A 12,881-nucleotide genomic window follows, 5' to 3' on the forward strand; every position below is an offset into this window, starting at 1 on the left:
GCATTGATAATGTGGCTTTTCAAATTACAATGCACTGACAGTGACTGTGTTGCGATATCCACTAGACTCTAAATAATTATTATAAACATACTTGACTATAAATTAACACATTTAATAGCTAGTTCTCAGTGTCAGCATTTGCAACCTTGTCTGGATCGATTTTTAGGATCATTGGGTGATCTTACATGTCTATGTCCTGATCGTCTCATGGCCTTCACTATTTCATCAAACATCGGTTTCACCCCCTCACCAGTCTTTGCTGACACTTCAAAAACAAGATGATCTGGGATAGAAAAGTTCTCTGCAAATTGTAGAGCTCTCGAATGTGTTACTTGTCGTTCATCTTCCAGATCTATTTTGTTCCCAACTAGCACCATGACGACATCGATGTTGTTACGAGTTACCGTTTTCTGCAGGGCTTCGTCTTCCCAATGGCTCAGTGAGTCGAAGGTGTCGCGATTACTGATATCGTATACAAATATGATGACCCTCGATCGTCTAAAATACGTACTGTTGATTCTGGCTCGTGGATTGTAACATTCCATCCCAGCTGTGTCGAATAGAGTCATCTGTGAAGGGCATACCAAAACTTAAGTGATCATGTTTTTATTTTACCCTTGTGTCAAAGTTGCTATAATTTAAGTGTACCACAGTGTATTGTGAGGTTTCTAAACACATTGTATACAACAGTGCTTTATAGACAGAGTTATCATTAAATATTTGTTTCCAGGTTCTGTAAGCTTGTACATGTACCTACCTATCCTTACATCACCTCAAAAAGCAACTGCTGTTCCCAGGTATAAGACCGAGGGGCTATATTATTGTTAATGCTAGGCAATACTTGCACATTGATCCTAACAGTTTTCGGACATGCTCATCACAGTGAGTATTATTCAACCATCTTTGTCACTTACCGATACTTCTTCTTCTTCTTCGAGGTGCCATCTTTTCTGGTACTCTCCATCCATTGTGACTGTTCTCACATCCTCTACAAATCGCCCCTCTTTGAACCACAGGAACAGCGTTGTCTTGCCGACCCCACAGTTGCCTGCCAGTGTCACTTTGTCTGTGGGGAAGTCTACAAACGTTATAGCAGCTGTTGACACAGTCATACTGCAGATGGCCTTCTGGTACTGTCAATTCTTGTACACTCTAAAATCTGTAGTTCTGTGCACTAGAGTACTACTTGTATGTTCAACTTGTAGAGCTAGTCTAATATTCTTTATTGCTACTGCGTCTTTTTTTCTTGTCTTTTTTCACCTTTGTATGTAGCTCTATAATTGACCTCCACTATATTACACTGGCTATAGTACAGGTATAGGTGTGGTGGTTGCTCCAGCTGCTGCTACTGTGCTTTATAGAGTTACCAAATTTAGCACAATGTGTTACTCACTCTCCTCTCCCTAAGGAAATCCTTTTTCATTGTGTGGCATTTGTACATTATTACTGTTGTTGTCACCTAACATGTGTTGTGTGGATAATTCTTAGACTTCAATGTACGATGTCATACATTTGCATATACACTTTATGTACACTAGCTAGCTGTGTTTTACTTTTCTGTTTCAATAAGTCTCAGGTCATGTGCATACACATGGTTGCTGTGCACATGGTTGCTATGCACATTTATTTATCGTATAGCGGAACATTTCGTGGGTTCTAATAATTGCGTTTTAATGCCTTTAATACCAAGAAAGCACAGCTACCAATAGCTTTGCATGTGAAATACCGATGTGTGGGGGTTTATACTAGTTTTAATTTTAGAGTTAACTGCTCTGCCCTTGAAAAACGTGAAATTTTACACCCCCACGAACATTTCCCGCTGTACGGTACGTAACACAGTTTATACAGTCTTTGCTCCCGTATATAGTCATGTACATGTATTCACTTCCTGCCATTATGTTTTCATTACAGGTAGACTGAGCAGTCCTACCATTGACCCCAGTCGACCTCTACCCTATTGGGACAAGGTGAGCTCACTCACGCAAGAGCTGTCCTAGATACACATTGTTTCTATTTGTACGTTGTTTTTATTTACACGTTGTTTTTATTTTCTCTGCTAAAGCCTATTCTTTTGCCACCTGGTTCTTAATTGTACAATGTATATCCCTTACCAAACTCATTTCTAGTGTTGCCATGTTTTGGATTGGCAATAATTTATCATTTTTTATCACCAGCTTCGCCTGCTCTTTCACGGTCCTATACACTTATCGACCAAAGAGATGAGAGTGCTCTTGCCGTCAACTTTTAACCCCTACAATGACGTAGAGTACCTGGAGATCCGGATGTGTGAACTGGACCTGAAGCTTCTCACAAACAGTAGGTGGAGTGTGCAGTGTGTTGTGTGTGACAATGTACCCTTCGTGTTAGTATAAACAAAAATAACCTTTCTCGTGTTTTTATAAATACCGTATTTTCGTATGGTGGAACATTGATTACGTATTGAAGAGCATCATACGAACATCAAAACTGCGAAATTATTCTACCGCAATAGTCAACGTCACTATCCTGAGCTGTACGAAAATTTAAAAATACAAATACGAAATAGGTCGCTCACACGAAAATTTATATCCAAAAAAATTACTCGCTATACGGTAGATACATACATAGATACAGATTCACTAATATTCAGTGCACAATCACCTCTCTAGTTGCAAGCGGGCTTTTCATATACAATAAATAGAGAGACACATTTCTCTGCCTGAATCAACATGTACTCTACACCCTCCTCCCCCCCTCCCCCCCATAGCCCAGCTGAACCTAGAGGGTGCCTTACAGCTGAATGTACACACAGCATCCAAATACAACGATTGCTGTATCCTAGATTTCCCCCACGTCAAGTCCTCACTCAAACTGAATTGGGTGTGTGGGGGGAAAAGCCCTCACGACCACCACCATGTCGTCAGGTGTGCTCCTGATAGAGTTCCGGTGCTCCCTGACAACCAGGCAAGTCAATGTATTGTAACATACGTACGTGTATTATTAATACTCGACCATAGGAAGAGTTAAGGCAGGATTGAATTCAAGCATACTGTTTACTAGTCAGTCTAGTGAACCCACGTATAGTTCCTTCCTTGTTCAATACATGCACACTCCGTCTCGAAATTCCCACTAGGCTAATGCGTACGTACATGCATTGTATGTTCATCTATTTAACCTGCGACCTGTTCTTTGTTCCAGGTCCATGACTCATACAGCTTGTTCCGGTCCCAGAACTTGGATGTAGAATGGAAACTAGACGTGCAACCACAGGATAAATCACCACCTGAGATCCTGCTTTATTCCAGCACCCTGCGCTGTCTGCAGCAGTATCAGGTACGTAAGGGCTAATCTAGTAGAAGCAGACATAGTGTCAGAGGGGTTAAGTAGCAAAGGCAAACAAAAGAAAGGACATTTCCTGTAGGCACTTGTCAAGTGGAATGTGACAAGACCCACTCGACGAGGGGTCTACTTTAAGAACCTCAAGCCAAAGAGACCTCCCATACTCAGACATGCGAGGTACGTGTGAGGTGAAATTTAGCACCAAATAAAACTATTTATTTTGTGTCCATAACGTTGCTTCCCCTAATGTAACTATGTACCCTCTTTGACTCAGGGATGTGAAAGTGTCTGTATCCTTCCCCGAAACCTCTTTTCACTACTGGTCCTCTGGGGAGCAGCAGCGAGGAGTGGAGTGTTCTCTGCAAGGGGCCGACCTCGCTATCAACTATCTCCTCAAACTAGTTCCGTTAGAGTCCGGGCTCACTCAGAGGCCGCGAGCTAATTGGACGGTTGTGAGTTGCCGTGGTAAAGTGGGAGACCTGGTGTCATACGTCAAGCAGAGGTCAGAGAGGAAAGATCTCGATATGGTGAGTTACTTAAAGGGCCAAGTAAAACGTACTTGCCTATCGCAAACCTCTTAAAAAGCCATTGATCATATTTGTTGGTCATTTATTATCGTAAGTCGACCTTATGAAATTCATGTATGTGCTAGCTTATTTGATGCTTACAGTCATGAATTGACGTGTATTGTTGTGTTTAAAGGAGGGACTTGAGTCTGAGTCGATACTGGGAGATGACGAGGACCACACTCGCTCTATCCTGCTCTCTCTGGAAGAGTGAGTGAATGTTACTGAATATGTCTGAATGATTATGTGACATGTCATGTGACTCAGGTTGGTCTATTCCACTCAAGAGGCAGACCCAGGTGCAGAGAACAGCGAAGATGATGTAAGTCTGTTAGCCGTAATAGAGCCAGAGTCAGAGGAGGTACGACATGAGTACCTCGATTAGGCTTGGTCACGTGCAAAATACAACATTAAAGTCATGTTGCATGTGACTAATTTTAGCCTAATCGAGGTACTCGCGTCACACCTCCTCTGAGCCAAAGTGTAGGGAGGTGTAAAGAGCCATTTTGCTTCTAATTAAACCACCTCAAAATTATTTTAAGTGCTTCATGTAGTATTGCTATTGTAGTTATGTCTCAATTGGATATTGCAGTTGCAAATTACCTCCAACATCCACTATAGTTCATGCACCAGCTGGAGACAAAGAATACTAAACTGTTGTGGAACCTCTCCAACAAGAGGGTGGTGCTGGGACTGTATGACGCCTACAAGCAAGCACAGGTATTCACTGGCTGTTATACCCTCAATTGTTCTCCAGATAAAACCTCAATGATACAGTATTATATTTTTGTAGGCCTGTTTTCAATCGTAATTTTCGCATAGTTTCGCTCAGACTTTTCTTATTTCACAGACGCCACATTTTGGGGTTCGACTGTGTATGGTAAATTGAAACTTATCCCTTTTCCAATAGATGCTGAAACGAGACCTGTCTGCTGAGGCCCTAAAGTTTATCAACAAAGCATCTCCGCCCGAGCTGCCCTCTGACCTGCCCTCTGTTAGTACATGTAGTTAGTAGTCATACAGCACGACATGAACAATATGCCTGTATTTCAATTTCATGGCTTGTGCACTGTCATAAAGAAAAGCCATAGGAAATAATTTGCTCTCCCCCCAACCCCCAGGAAAATGTGGGTGTGGACCAGAAAGACCGCCCCCCTCGACCGTCATCAGGACGAATGAGACAGCCCAGCTCGGGCAACACCATGCTGGACCAGTTACTGGCGGACATCGGCAACACCTTCGTCTCTTACGTAGATGAGGTACATGTAGCCAGTCATAGGTATACATGTACGTGTACATGTGGCTGTGACGTAGTGCCTGTACATACAAGTACACATTTCGATCAGATTGTATGCAGCAGTACAGTAGCTAGTATACTAGGCAGAAGGGTCACAGTATCAGTGAGGAGAACAGTCAGTGTAGTACCTACGCACATGTACGTATACATGTTACAGTAGAACCTCGATTATCCGGCCCTCCATTATCCGGAACCTCGATTATCCGGCTTGACAGTTTTTTAAAAATCAGATCAGAAAATGGGCGTGTCCCTAAAATGCGCATGCGCGGTACAGCTGTTACCATGGAGACATACCTGCTTATCTTATACGCATGCGCAGACAACCATGTGGCACTGCTGTTTATCAATAAAGTGGGTGGATCAAGGCGTGGTTTATCTATTCAATTATCCGGCATATTCACTTATCCGGCCTGCTTCTGGAACCAAGGTGTCCGGATAATCGAGGTTCTACTGTAGTAGGTAGTAAAATCGATTTAGATCCACACAATGTATTTGCAACTCCGTGTTTGTTTGTGTACTGTGTGTTTGCAACTGTGCAGATTGATTAATAGCTTACCCCCCCCCCCCCCCCTCTCAGAGAGCGCCCAGTGACCCTTTGCTGAAGGGAGTGGCTGCCGGCAGTATGAACGATGTGAGGAGGAGGAAGTGGATTGGTAAGTTATTGCCTTGTCAATAGCTGTGTGTGTGTAATTGATGTAGTATTGGACACCCCATACTCATCAGAGTCATGTACATGTACATGTATAGAGTGCATGCATGCTTTAGTACAGTATTCAGTTGTAATTGTATTACTATTAGCTGTGTCTATATCCCCAAACACAAACACACCCACACACAGTCACACCAACCCCTACACCCACATTCAGTTATTCTAACCGCCCACACACACACAGTCACACTAACTCCCACACCAAAATTCAGTCACTCTAACATAACTGCCCACACACACACACACACACACACACACACACACACAGTGACGCTAACGAACACTCAGATAGCTCTACAAGTATCTGAGAACAGCGGCTTTACACTGGCCAGTTCTCATGTGGCTCAAGTGTTCGGACGAGAGCATCACCCTCAACTGATGGACGGAGACTTGATCAGCAAGAGCTCCTGGGTGGGCAAGATACAGGAGCTACAGGTAGGTGTGTGTGTGTGGGTGTGAGTGTGATTTGTGGTAGTGTGATGTGTAGAGCTCTGTAATTTCTTTTCTACTGTGCTACTCAGCAATCTACCCACACATGTACATGCACGTATACGTTGTACAGAGACACCGTACACAAATATAAAATGGCTGAGCAGTATAACATATTGCTTGGCTTGTTGCCTACTAATGTAGGTGTTTCCGAATGTTCTTTTAGTGCAAAAATCTATGAGGATTGTCAATTAAAGATAGTTGCATAAGTAATTTAACTGTGCCCCTCACTACCACTCCACATACGTATACACTGCAGTACTTCTCTACGGCATGTTCGGCGTCAGAGCTTGATGGGGACAAGCTGACGATCCCCTGGCTCCCCCTTTCTGTGATTTGCCCCCCGCTGGCTCTCACCGTCAACTATCCAGAGGACGAGCAGACACATACTGATGATGAAGCTGCTCTCAACATCCTCCTCGGGAAACTGGGACCGTCGGAAGACTCGGAAAAAGGTGTGTGGGTGGGCTCAATATTCATAGAGGTGGTCATTATGTGGTATAGCTCAGAGGAGGTGTGTGCTAGACAATGGAATTTCAATCATAATCGCATGTTGTCCTATTATTCACTGTGATGCGTACAGTGATTAATCACGTATCAGTAATTGCACGTCGTCAAGGCAGTAATTGCACGTCGTCATTAACGACATCCAATTACTGCCTTGACGACCGTACATTCGAATAACGCCAGCGGCTAATTTTTTTACTGAAACTGCAGCTAAAAATGTCCTTAAAACTGCATCACAAACGATTAACAATCAATAGTATGGCTAACTCCTTAACCATACTATTAATTATACTAATTAATGTGGAACAAAAATGCTGACACTGCAATATCAGTAATTGAGCTGCACGTTGATTGAAATTCCATAATCCTGCCACGTGATGTTGTCGTACCTCCTCAGATATACATGTCGCTATACTGAATTACCTACAGTACGACATTGTATTGTTGGTAAAGGTCATATGACCTCCGGAGTGTTCTAAGTACACTTGTTTAAGTGCATGATTAATCCGATGCGCGTGGGTGGCCACTGGTTGTAGTAGTCCGTTGGTTTGTTTGTCTGTTTGTCTGGATGCCATAGCGCTGTGTTTACAGCATGGATAGCCTCCACACAACAAGTTATTAGTTAGATAGTGGAAGGTTTGATGTTGAAGCTTTGTTGTTGAATAAAAGTGAGCAAAAGCTAAAAAACTTTGCACGTTGGCCTAGGTACGTAGCTACACGCGGCCTTATTCAATTTGAGGACTAGGGTTGGATAGACGAGATACAGGTGAAACAATTAATTCTCCTACTTTTTGTGGAATAATCATTATTATATGAATTGAAGGATTAAATAATGGAGAGAAAAAAGAATAGGGCCTATAAAGCTGATGTCCTGCAGTAATAGTCCGTTTCACACAAAGCAATAGAATGTTAGCTTACGTTAATTAGTGTAATGTCACGGCTGGGGTACATTCCTGCGCCATTTTCTAACGACTAACAAATGAAGTCAATGTAAAAATGCATCAACAACTTCTGCACAATGCACAACTGGCCATGTGGACAATGTTCCAATAAAGCGAATGGGGCCAGAAAATTAGAAATCTTGGCTACTAAACAGTGAAAACTAGGCATCTTAAGTGACCGAGATATAGCCGAAAATAACGAAAATTAAGCCCCTAGAAAATGTTGCGCTATAATTATGGTAGTCTATACATTGTTGTTAAGTTTATGATACAATACACACGAATAAACACAGTGAAGTCAAGGCTTCGCGCTGCTTAGTGCAGGCCACTATATATAGCAGGTTATTTTCGTATGGTGGAAATTTTCGTCTGTTTCGTATTGTAGAGCATCATACGAAAATTAAAGCATTCTACCACAATACGTTCAACGTAACTATCTTGAGCTGTACAAATATTTAAAACACTTATTTGGGCAGTTTCATACGAACATTTGCACCAACGAAAATTACCCGCTATACAGTATATCATGTAGTGACACAGAACGACTAGCAAATAGAAACTATGCAGCAACTAACATAAACTGTACCTGGTATATACATGTACATGTAGAACAGGAAATGACAGTTATCTATACATGCAGGAAATAAACTAAACCTAAACGCTAAGCTAATGGTTATGTTTTTCCAGTTTTTTTCCCCGCAAAGATAGTAAAGTTATTTTCGTGACCAAACTGGAATGCTTGTCTGTTTTGGAGCTACAGGTTTTCTGCAGGCGCCATACCAAGATGCAGGGGCTGCAGACAAGCAAGCAACCTTGGTATTGAGGCAGAGAAAGCAGAATTCCTTTTTGCACCGTGGGCATATAATGAACTTACAACCTGTTCCCTTATGTTCAACCACCACTCCACAAGTGGGACAGGCACGGCGACAAGGCACTTCTTTCTCATTGATACGAATGACCTTGGCATCACGAATACTTGGGATAGATGGGTGAGCGCAATCAGAACTACCGCACTTGACAGCCGATGTAACTGGTCCAGACCACTCTTTTTCACAGTGCCAGCAAAAATCATATTCTTTCCCTTTCTTCTTTGTGCAAATGCGACATTGAACACGTAGGTTTTTGAGATCCCTACGCTCCACAAATGAACGACAACCGGGGCACTCTTTCATATCGCAGTACATCTGAGCTGCATACTCAGACATCTTGCTCTCAAAAAATTTTTGCTCTGCTTCGTTAAAAAGTGCCACCTTTCGAACTTCCGAATACTCCCAAATCTTTTTACACTGCTTGTTCGTGGCGTCGATCATTGCTGGACAGAAAAATTCCCACTCTTGCTTGTCCAACAGACTGCGGCACCAGGCTGTGAGGGTGTTTGGATCAACAGCATGTCCACAAGTCATCATTACCCTTGGTTGATCATCAGGGTCACTCATCCCTGTGATTGCATCCGGGATATCTTTAGTGAATTTCAAGGAAAAGTCATCAGACTGGTGTTGTTTCTCAACTGGAGGTGGTGGTGGTACTCGCTGTGTGAAGCTAGGAGGTTGGCTACCCCCGTGGAGACGAAACACAAGATGAATGGTTGAGTTTCTTTGGAGATTGTAATCCTCCAGAGTGGCTTCTCCCCCGCTCCTTAGCTTGTCTTCGAGTTGCTTGCCTGCAAATAAAAGTCTTACATCGTCAGGGTCGTTTCCACATTCTGGCCACTTTTCGTTGAGAAGGGTTCTAAATTTCTTGATAGTTGTCGATAAAAAGGCTTCTTGAGTGGTGCTTACATTGATGGTTGCCACTTCTGCTCCCATGCCTACCACAAACACTTGGTACATCTCTTCAGTCATCCTCTTTGCTTTAAAGCGGAGTTTTGTCAATTCTTAACTGTGATTAGTTTACTAATGTAGGTCCTCAAACATTCACTGCATACTTCATACCATTTAAGGAAAGGAGATGCGTGTTTTCCTAGGAGTTCTAGGTAATTCACTAGATGTGAATACCATTATCATTCCTCTTGTCTAAGCTTTCACTTTAGGGCCACACTGAAGTGGCAACCCTTCTTATCTAACAATAAACCATGGATGCTTTCTTCTTTTAGAAACGACCGTTCACGATTAACCATAATTTTTTATTATATATATCCTATGATTGCAAATGGTTTTGCAATTGGTTTTGCCCCGGTTGTTTGTTTTCGGGCAAGGTGATACAGCAAAATTTGCAAGAGCTCAGTCCTTGTATAATCATTTATGATAAACATTAAAGGCCGGGTCAATGATTATTGGGTTAACAGTGTAAGCCATTTTATCTTTATCCAGTTCATGTGACCAGCTCCCCTCCTGGTGAAGCCGTGGGTGGACTGGTGAGCTGTGTGCTCATGCCAGAGAGTGAGGGTGTGATTGGTGTGGAGCGGAGCACGGTGCAGCTGCAAAGAATAGCCTCACGCTGTCACTGCCAGGTGTTCTATGTGTCCTACGGGGAGGTGGTGGAGGGGAATGTCCCTACTTCCACCCCTGGATCGGTGAGTAAAGTGTGGGGGTGTGTAATGGTGCGTGGGAAGAGCATAATTACGTGCATTTGATGTATAGAGATAATGATCGAGATCATTTTACTGGTAGCAAATTCATTATTGTTCCCTCCAGCCCCCGGGGGGTAGTGAGTATCGATTGAGTCCGAGGGAGGCAGTGGACACTCTCACTGTGCGCTACCCCAGTGTGGACGTTTGCACCACATCAGTGAGTTTAGGGGGTGTGGAGTGTATACCACCTTGGTAGGGTGGACTAAGTGTCGATTGAATGGCCCTATAAATGGCTGTGCTTGTGTTTTGTAAATACATTTGCAATGTACTGTACAGGGCTGATTCTGTATCGTATAAAACAATTATGTTTATTTGACAGGTACCATGTACTATATTGAATGCCCTCTCTCTCCTAGTCCCAGCATGCTATGATCATGGACATCCTGAACAATCTCCTCCTCAACAAAGAACCAAAGAAGAAGGTACGTAATACAGTATACATCTCTATCACTTCTGTTTTGGATGTGTGATTATCTAATGTGCACCTACATGTGAATTAAAATAATGATCAGCCTCATGCAAGGTTTACATGCAAATATAATAATTTTTGCCTTGATAATTACCAAGGATTTTTATTTCGAAGTATAAGTGTCACTCCAGTAGCGAAAACATGAAATTAAGATGCACTTATTATTCGGTCCAGAGTTGCACTTTAAATGTGGTAGCTACATGGTACTGAAGCACACACACACACATGTAGTTGTAAGCTCCTCTACTATAATCAAGTACTTGAACACTGCTTGCGCTTGCTTTGACTATTGAGCTATGTACAAGCACAGTTTCAGTAGTGAGATTGATGCACACCTGTTTCCTTTGCTATAGGAAGCCACTGACCGGAAAGCACGTATGCAGTTCACTTTGCAGCTGGCAAACATCGAGGACCCTAGGAGACACGTGCAAAACCAGCAGTCCAGAGTCAGGTGAACTATAGTGCATGCATGGTGTCTTTACAGAAGTAGTGATCTGTTCCATGGCATGGAATTGTTGGTACATTGTATTATCATTATACCAACACTCACACAGGAAGTCATTGCAAACGCTCAGAGAACTGCAGACTAGACTGTTTCTGGAGACCAGAGAAAACCAGTGGTGAGTCGTGTTCTATTAATCTCTAGAAATGGCTGTTATTTCAGATTCAATACAGTAACTTGAGTCCATGCAGCTTTCATTTCATTGACCAGTACCTTTAATTTCAACCAACCTCCATTCATTCACTTCAGTCTTGCACTTTGTGCACTTTTTACTTTCAATGCCAGCACAGTGTATTTCACCAGACTCCCTTGTATAGTTCTGAGGCACTGGAAGAGGAACTGTATTCGCTGATAGACTCGGCCAAGGAAGATCTCTCTATAACCTCTAACACCCTCAGAGCTATGATACGAGCATTCAAGCAGAACCAGCTCTATCTGACTCCCACCAGGGGACAAAACGACCTTGGTAAATTTTGTAGCGTTTCTAGATCCTAAAAGAACAAGCTCCATACACCCAATATGTAAAAATGCACATAATTTGCTAGGTATAATATGTACGTATGGTATGACACTTTCAGTTGAATTTATTCTGATTTCCCTACATGTTCCATCATCACGTCCAGGCATTTTGGTATAGTACAGAAATGTTGTGATATATGTACAGTACGTGTAGATCACAAACCACACCTTCCCTTTGCATCTACCTAATATATGTGCAGTGTATGCATTTTCTTTTCTTTGTTAAGTTACCGATTTATACAGCACTTTTATAGGTACTCGCACATAAAGTACTTCATTTATGTTGCAGAACCTGCTGACCCTATTCGTCGTATTGAGATATGGGTGGATGATGCGCGATGGTGGCTCACACAAGACGATGGTCAGCTGCAGGTGGCCAACATCTGCTTCACCAACTTCAGCTACAACCGAGTGACCTTCAGCAATGACTCGGGGGAGCACCGGTTTGAATTGGGCACGTTCAGTGTCCGCAACCTCATGCCAAACACCCGGCCTATCTATCAGGTGAGGGAAGTTGCGTGCATGACATGTATCCCTGCTTCTACATGAAATTAACCAACTCGCTGAAAATCCTAACACACTATCTGTGAGAATATTGAACTATTACTTACTTTTGGTATTTCAGTGAGTCTAAAATTAACATGATACCCTATAATTATATACATTGTATACAGAGTACATGTTTGTGAAAATTACCATATTTTGTTGATATTGAGGTTCCCCCCCCCCCCTCCCCCAGCATGTGCTCCACCCCTATGACCCTAACTCCAAGCACCTGAGAGTGGACAAGAACATCTGCCTGAGGGTCTACTGCAAAGACAAGGCACCAGGTAAGTATATAAAGCTACTTTTGCGTTACTTTCTTTCCTTGTTGCTATATAATTATACATGTATAGGCTCAGTTTATGTGTAGTTGATTGCACTGTAGATTGTCTGATCCTCTGCTAAGAATGAAAAGGCTTAGTGAAGCAGGCTAGTGCCAGCTTTCACTCCAT

At 42.6% G+C, this 12,881-nt stretch overlaps 3 protein-coding genes across 4 annotated transcripts in view; 1 reads left to right on the forward strand and 2 right to left on the reverse strand.

The window, feature by feature from the left end:
• The window catches only part of LOC135339627 (bridge-like lipid transfer protein family member 2), a 45,853-nt gene that overhangs the window by 16,427 nt on the left and 16,545 nt on the right, over positions 1 to 12,881 (forward strand). For both annotated transcript variants that reach the window (XR_010396028.1, XM_064535780.1), the window contains exons 27-48: positions 1,912 to 1,967; positions 2,175 to 2,316; positions 2,747 to 2,943; positions 3,178 to 3,312; positions 3,401 to 3,495; positions 3,593 to 3,845; positions 4,021 to 4,094; positions 4,152 to 4,206; positions 4,506 to 4,604; positions 4,795 to 4,878; positions 5,006 to 5,143; positions 5,759 to 5,834; positions 6,159 to 6,325; positions 6,639 to 6,834; positions 10,137 to 10,339; positions 10,461 to 10,553; positions 10,753 to 10,818; positions 11,219 to 11,316; positions 11,420 to 11,485; positions 11,685 to 11,833; positions 12,176 to 12,390; positions 12,626 to 12,716. Coding sequence is in view for 1 of the 2 variants with exons in the window: in XM_064535780.1 (XP_064391850.1) it covers positions 1,912 to 1,967; positions 2,175 to 2,316; positions 2,747 to 2,943; positions 3,178 to 3,312; positions 3,401 to 3,495; positions 3,593 to 3,845; positions 4,021 to 4,094; positions 4,152 to 4,206; positions 4,506 to 4,604; positions 4,795 to 4,878; positions 5,006 to 5,143; positions 5,759 to 5,834; positions 6,159 to 6,325; positions 6,639 to 6,834; positions 10,137 to 10,339; positions 10,461 to 10,553; positions 10,753 to 10,818; positions 11,219 to 11,316; positions 11,420 to 11,485; positions 11,685 to 11,833; positions 12,176 to 12,390; positions 12,626 to 12,716 (2,748 nt within the window). In the remaining variant the exon portion in view is untranslated. The remainder of the gene's footprint in view (positions 1 to 1,911; positions 1,968 to 2,174; positions 2,317 to 2,746; positions 2,944 to 3,177; positions 3,313 to 3,400; positions 3,496 to 3,592; positions 3,846 to 4,020; positions 4,095 to 4,151; positions 4,207 to 4,505; positions 4,605 to 4,794; positions 4,879 to 5,005; positions 5,144 to 5,758; positions 5,835 to 6,158; positions 6,326 to 6,638; positions 6,835 to 10,136; positions 10,340 to 10,460; positions 10,554 to 10,752; positions 10,819 to 11,218; positions 11,317 to 11,419; positions 11,486 to 11,684; positions 11,834 to 12,175; positions 12,391 to 12,625; positions 12,717 to 12,881) is intronic.
• Positions 36 to 1,344, reverse strand: LOC135339802 (ras-related protein Rab-18-B-like). The gene is made up of 2 exons (XM_064536074.1): positions 915 to 1,344; positions 36 to 569 (listed from the first exon to the last, which is right to left on the reverse strand). Exons 1-2 carry the CDS (start codon positions 1,110 to 1,112, stop codon positions 132 to 134), a joined length of 636 nt encoding a protein of 211 aa, XP_064392144.1. The 5' UTR covers positions 1,113 to 1,344; the 3' UTR covers positions 36 to 131.
• Positions 8,278 to 9,760, reverse strand: LOC135339724 (uncharacterized). The gene has a single exon (XM_064535973.1). It carries the CDS (start codon positions 9,666 to 9,668, stop codon positions 8,541 to 8,543), a length of 1,128 nt encoding a protein of 375 aa, XP_064392043.1. The 5' UTR covers positions 9,669 to 9,760; the 3' UTR covers positions 8,278 to 8,540.

This window comes from Halichondria panicea, chromosome 8 (genome assembly GCF_963675165.1).
Source record: "Halichondria panicea chromosome 8, odHalPani1.1, whole genome shotgun sequence".
NCBI classification, from domain to species: domain Eukaryota; kingdom Metazoa; phylum Porifera; class Demospongiae; order Suberitida; family Halichondriidae; genus Halichondria; species Halichondria panicea.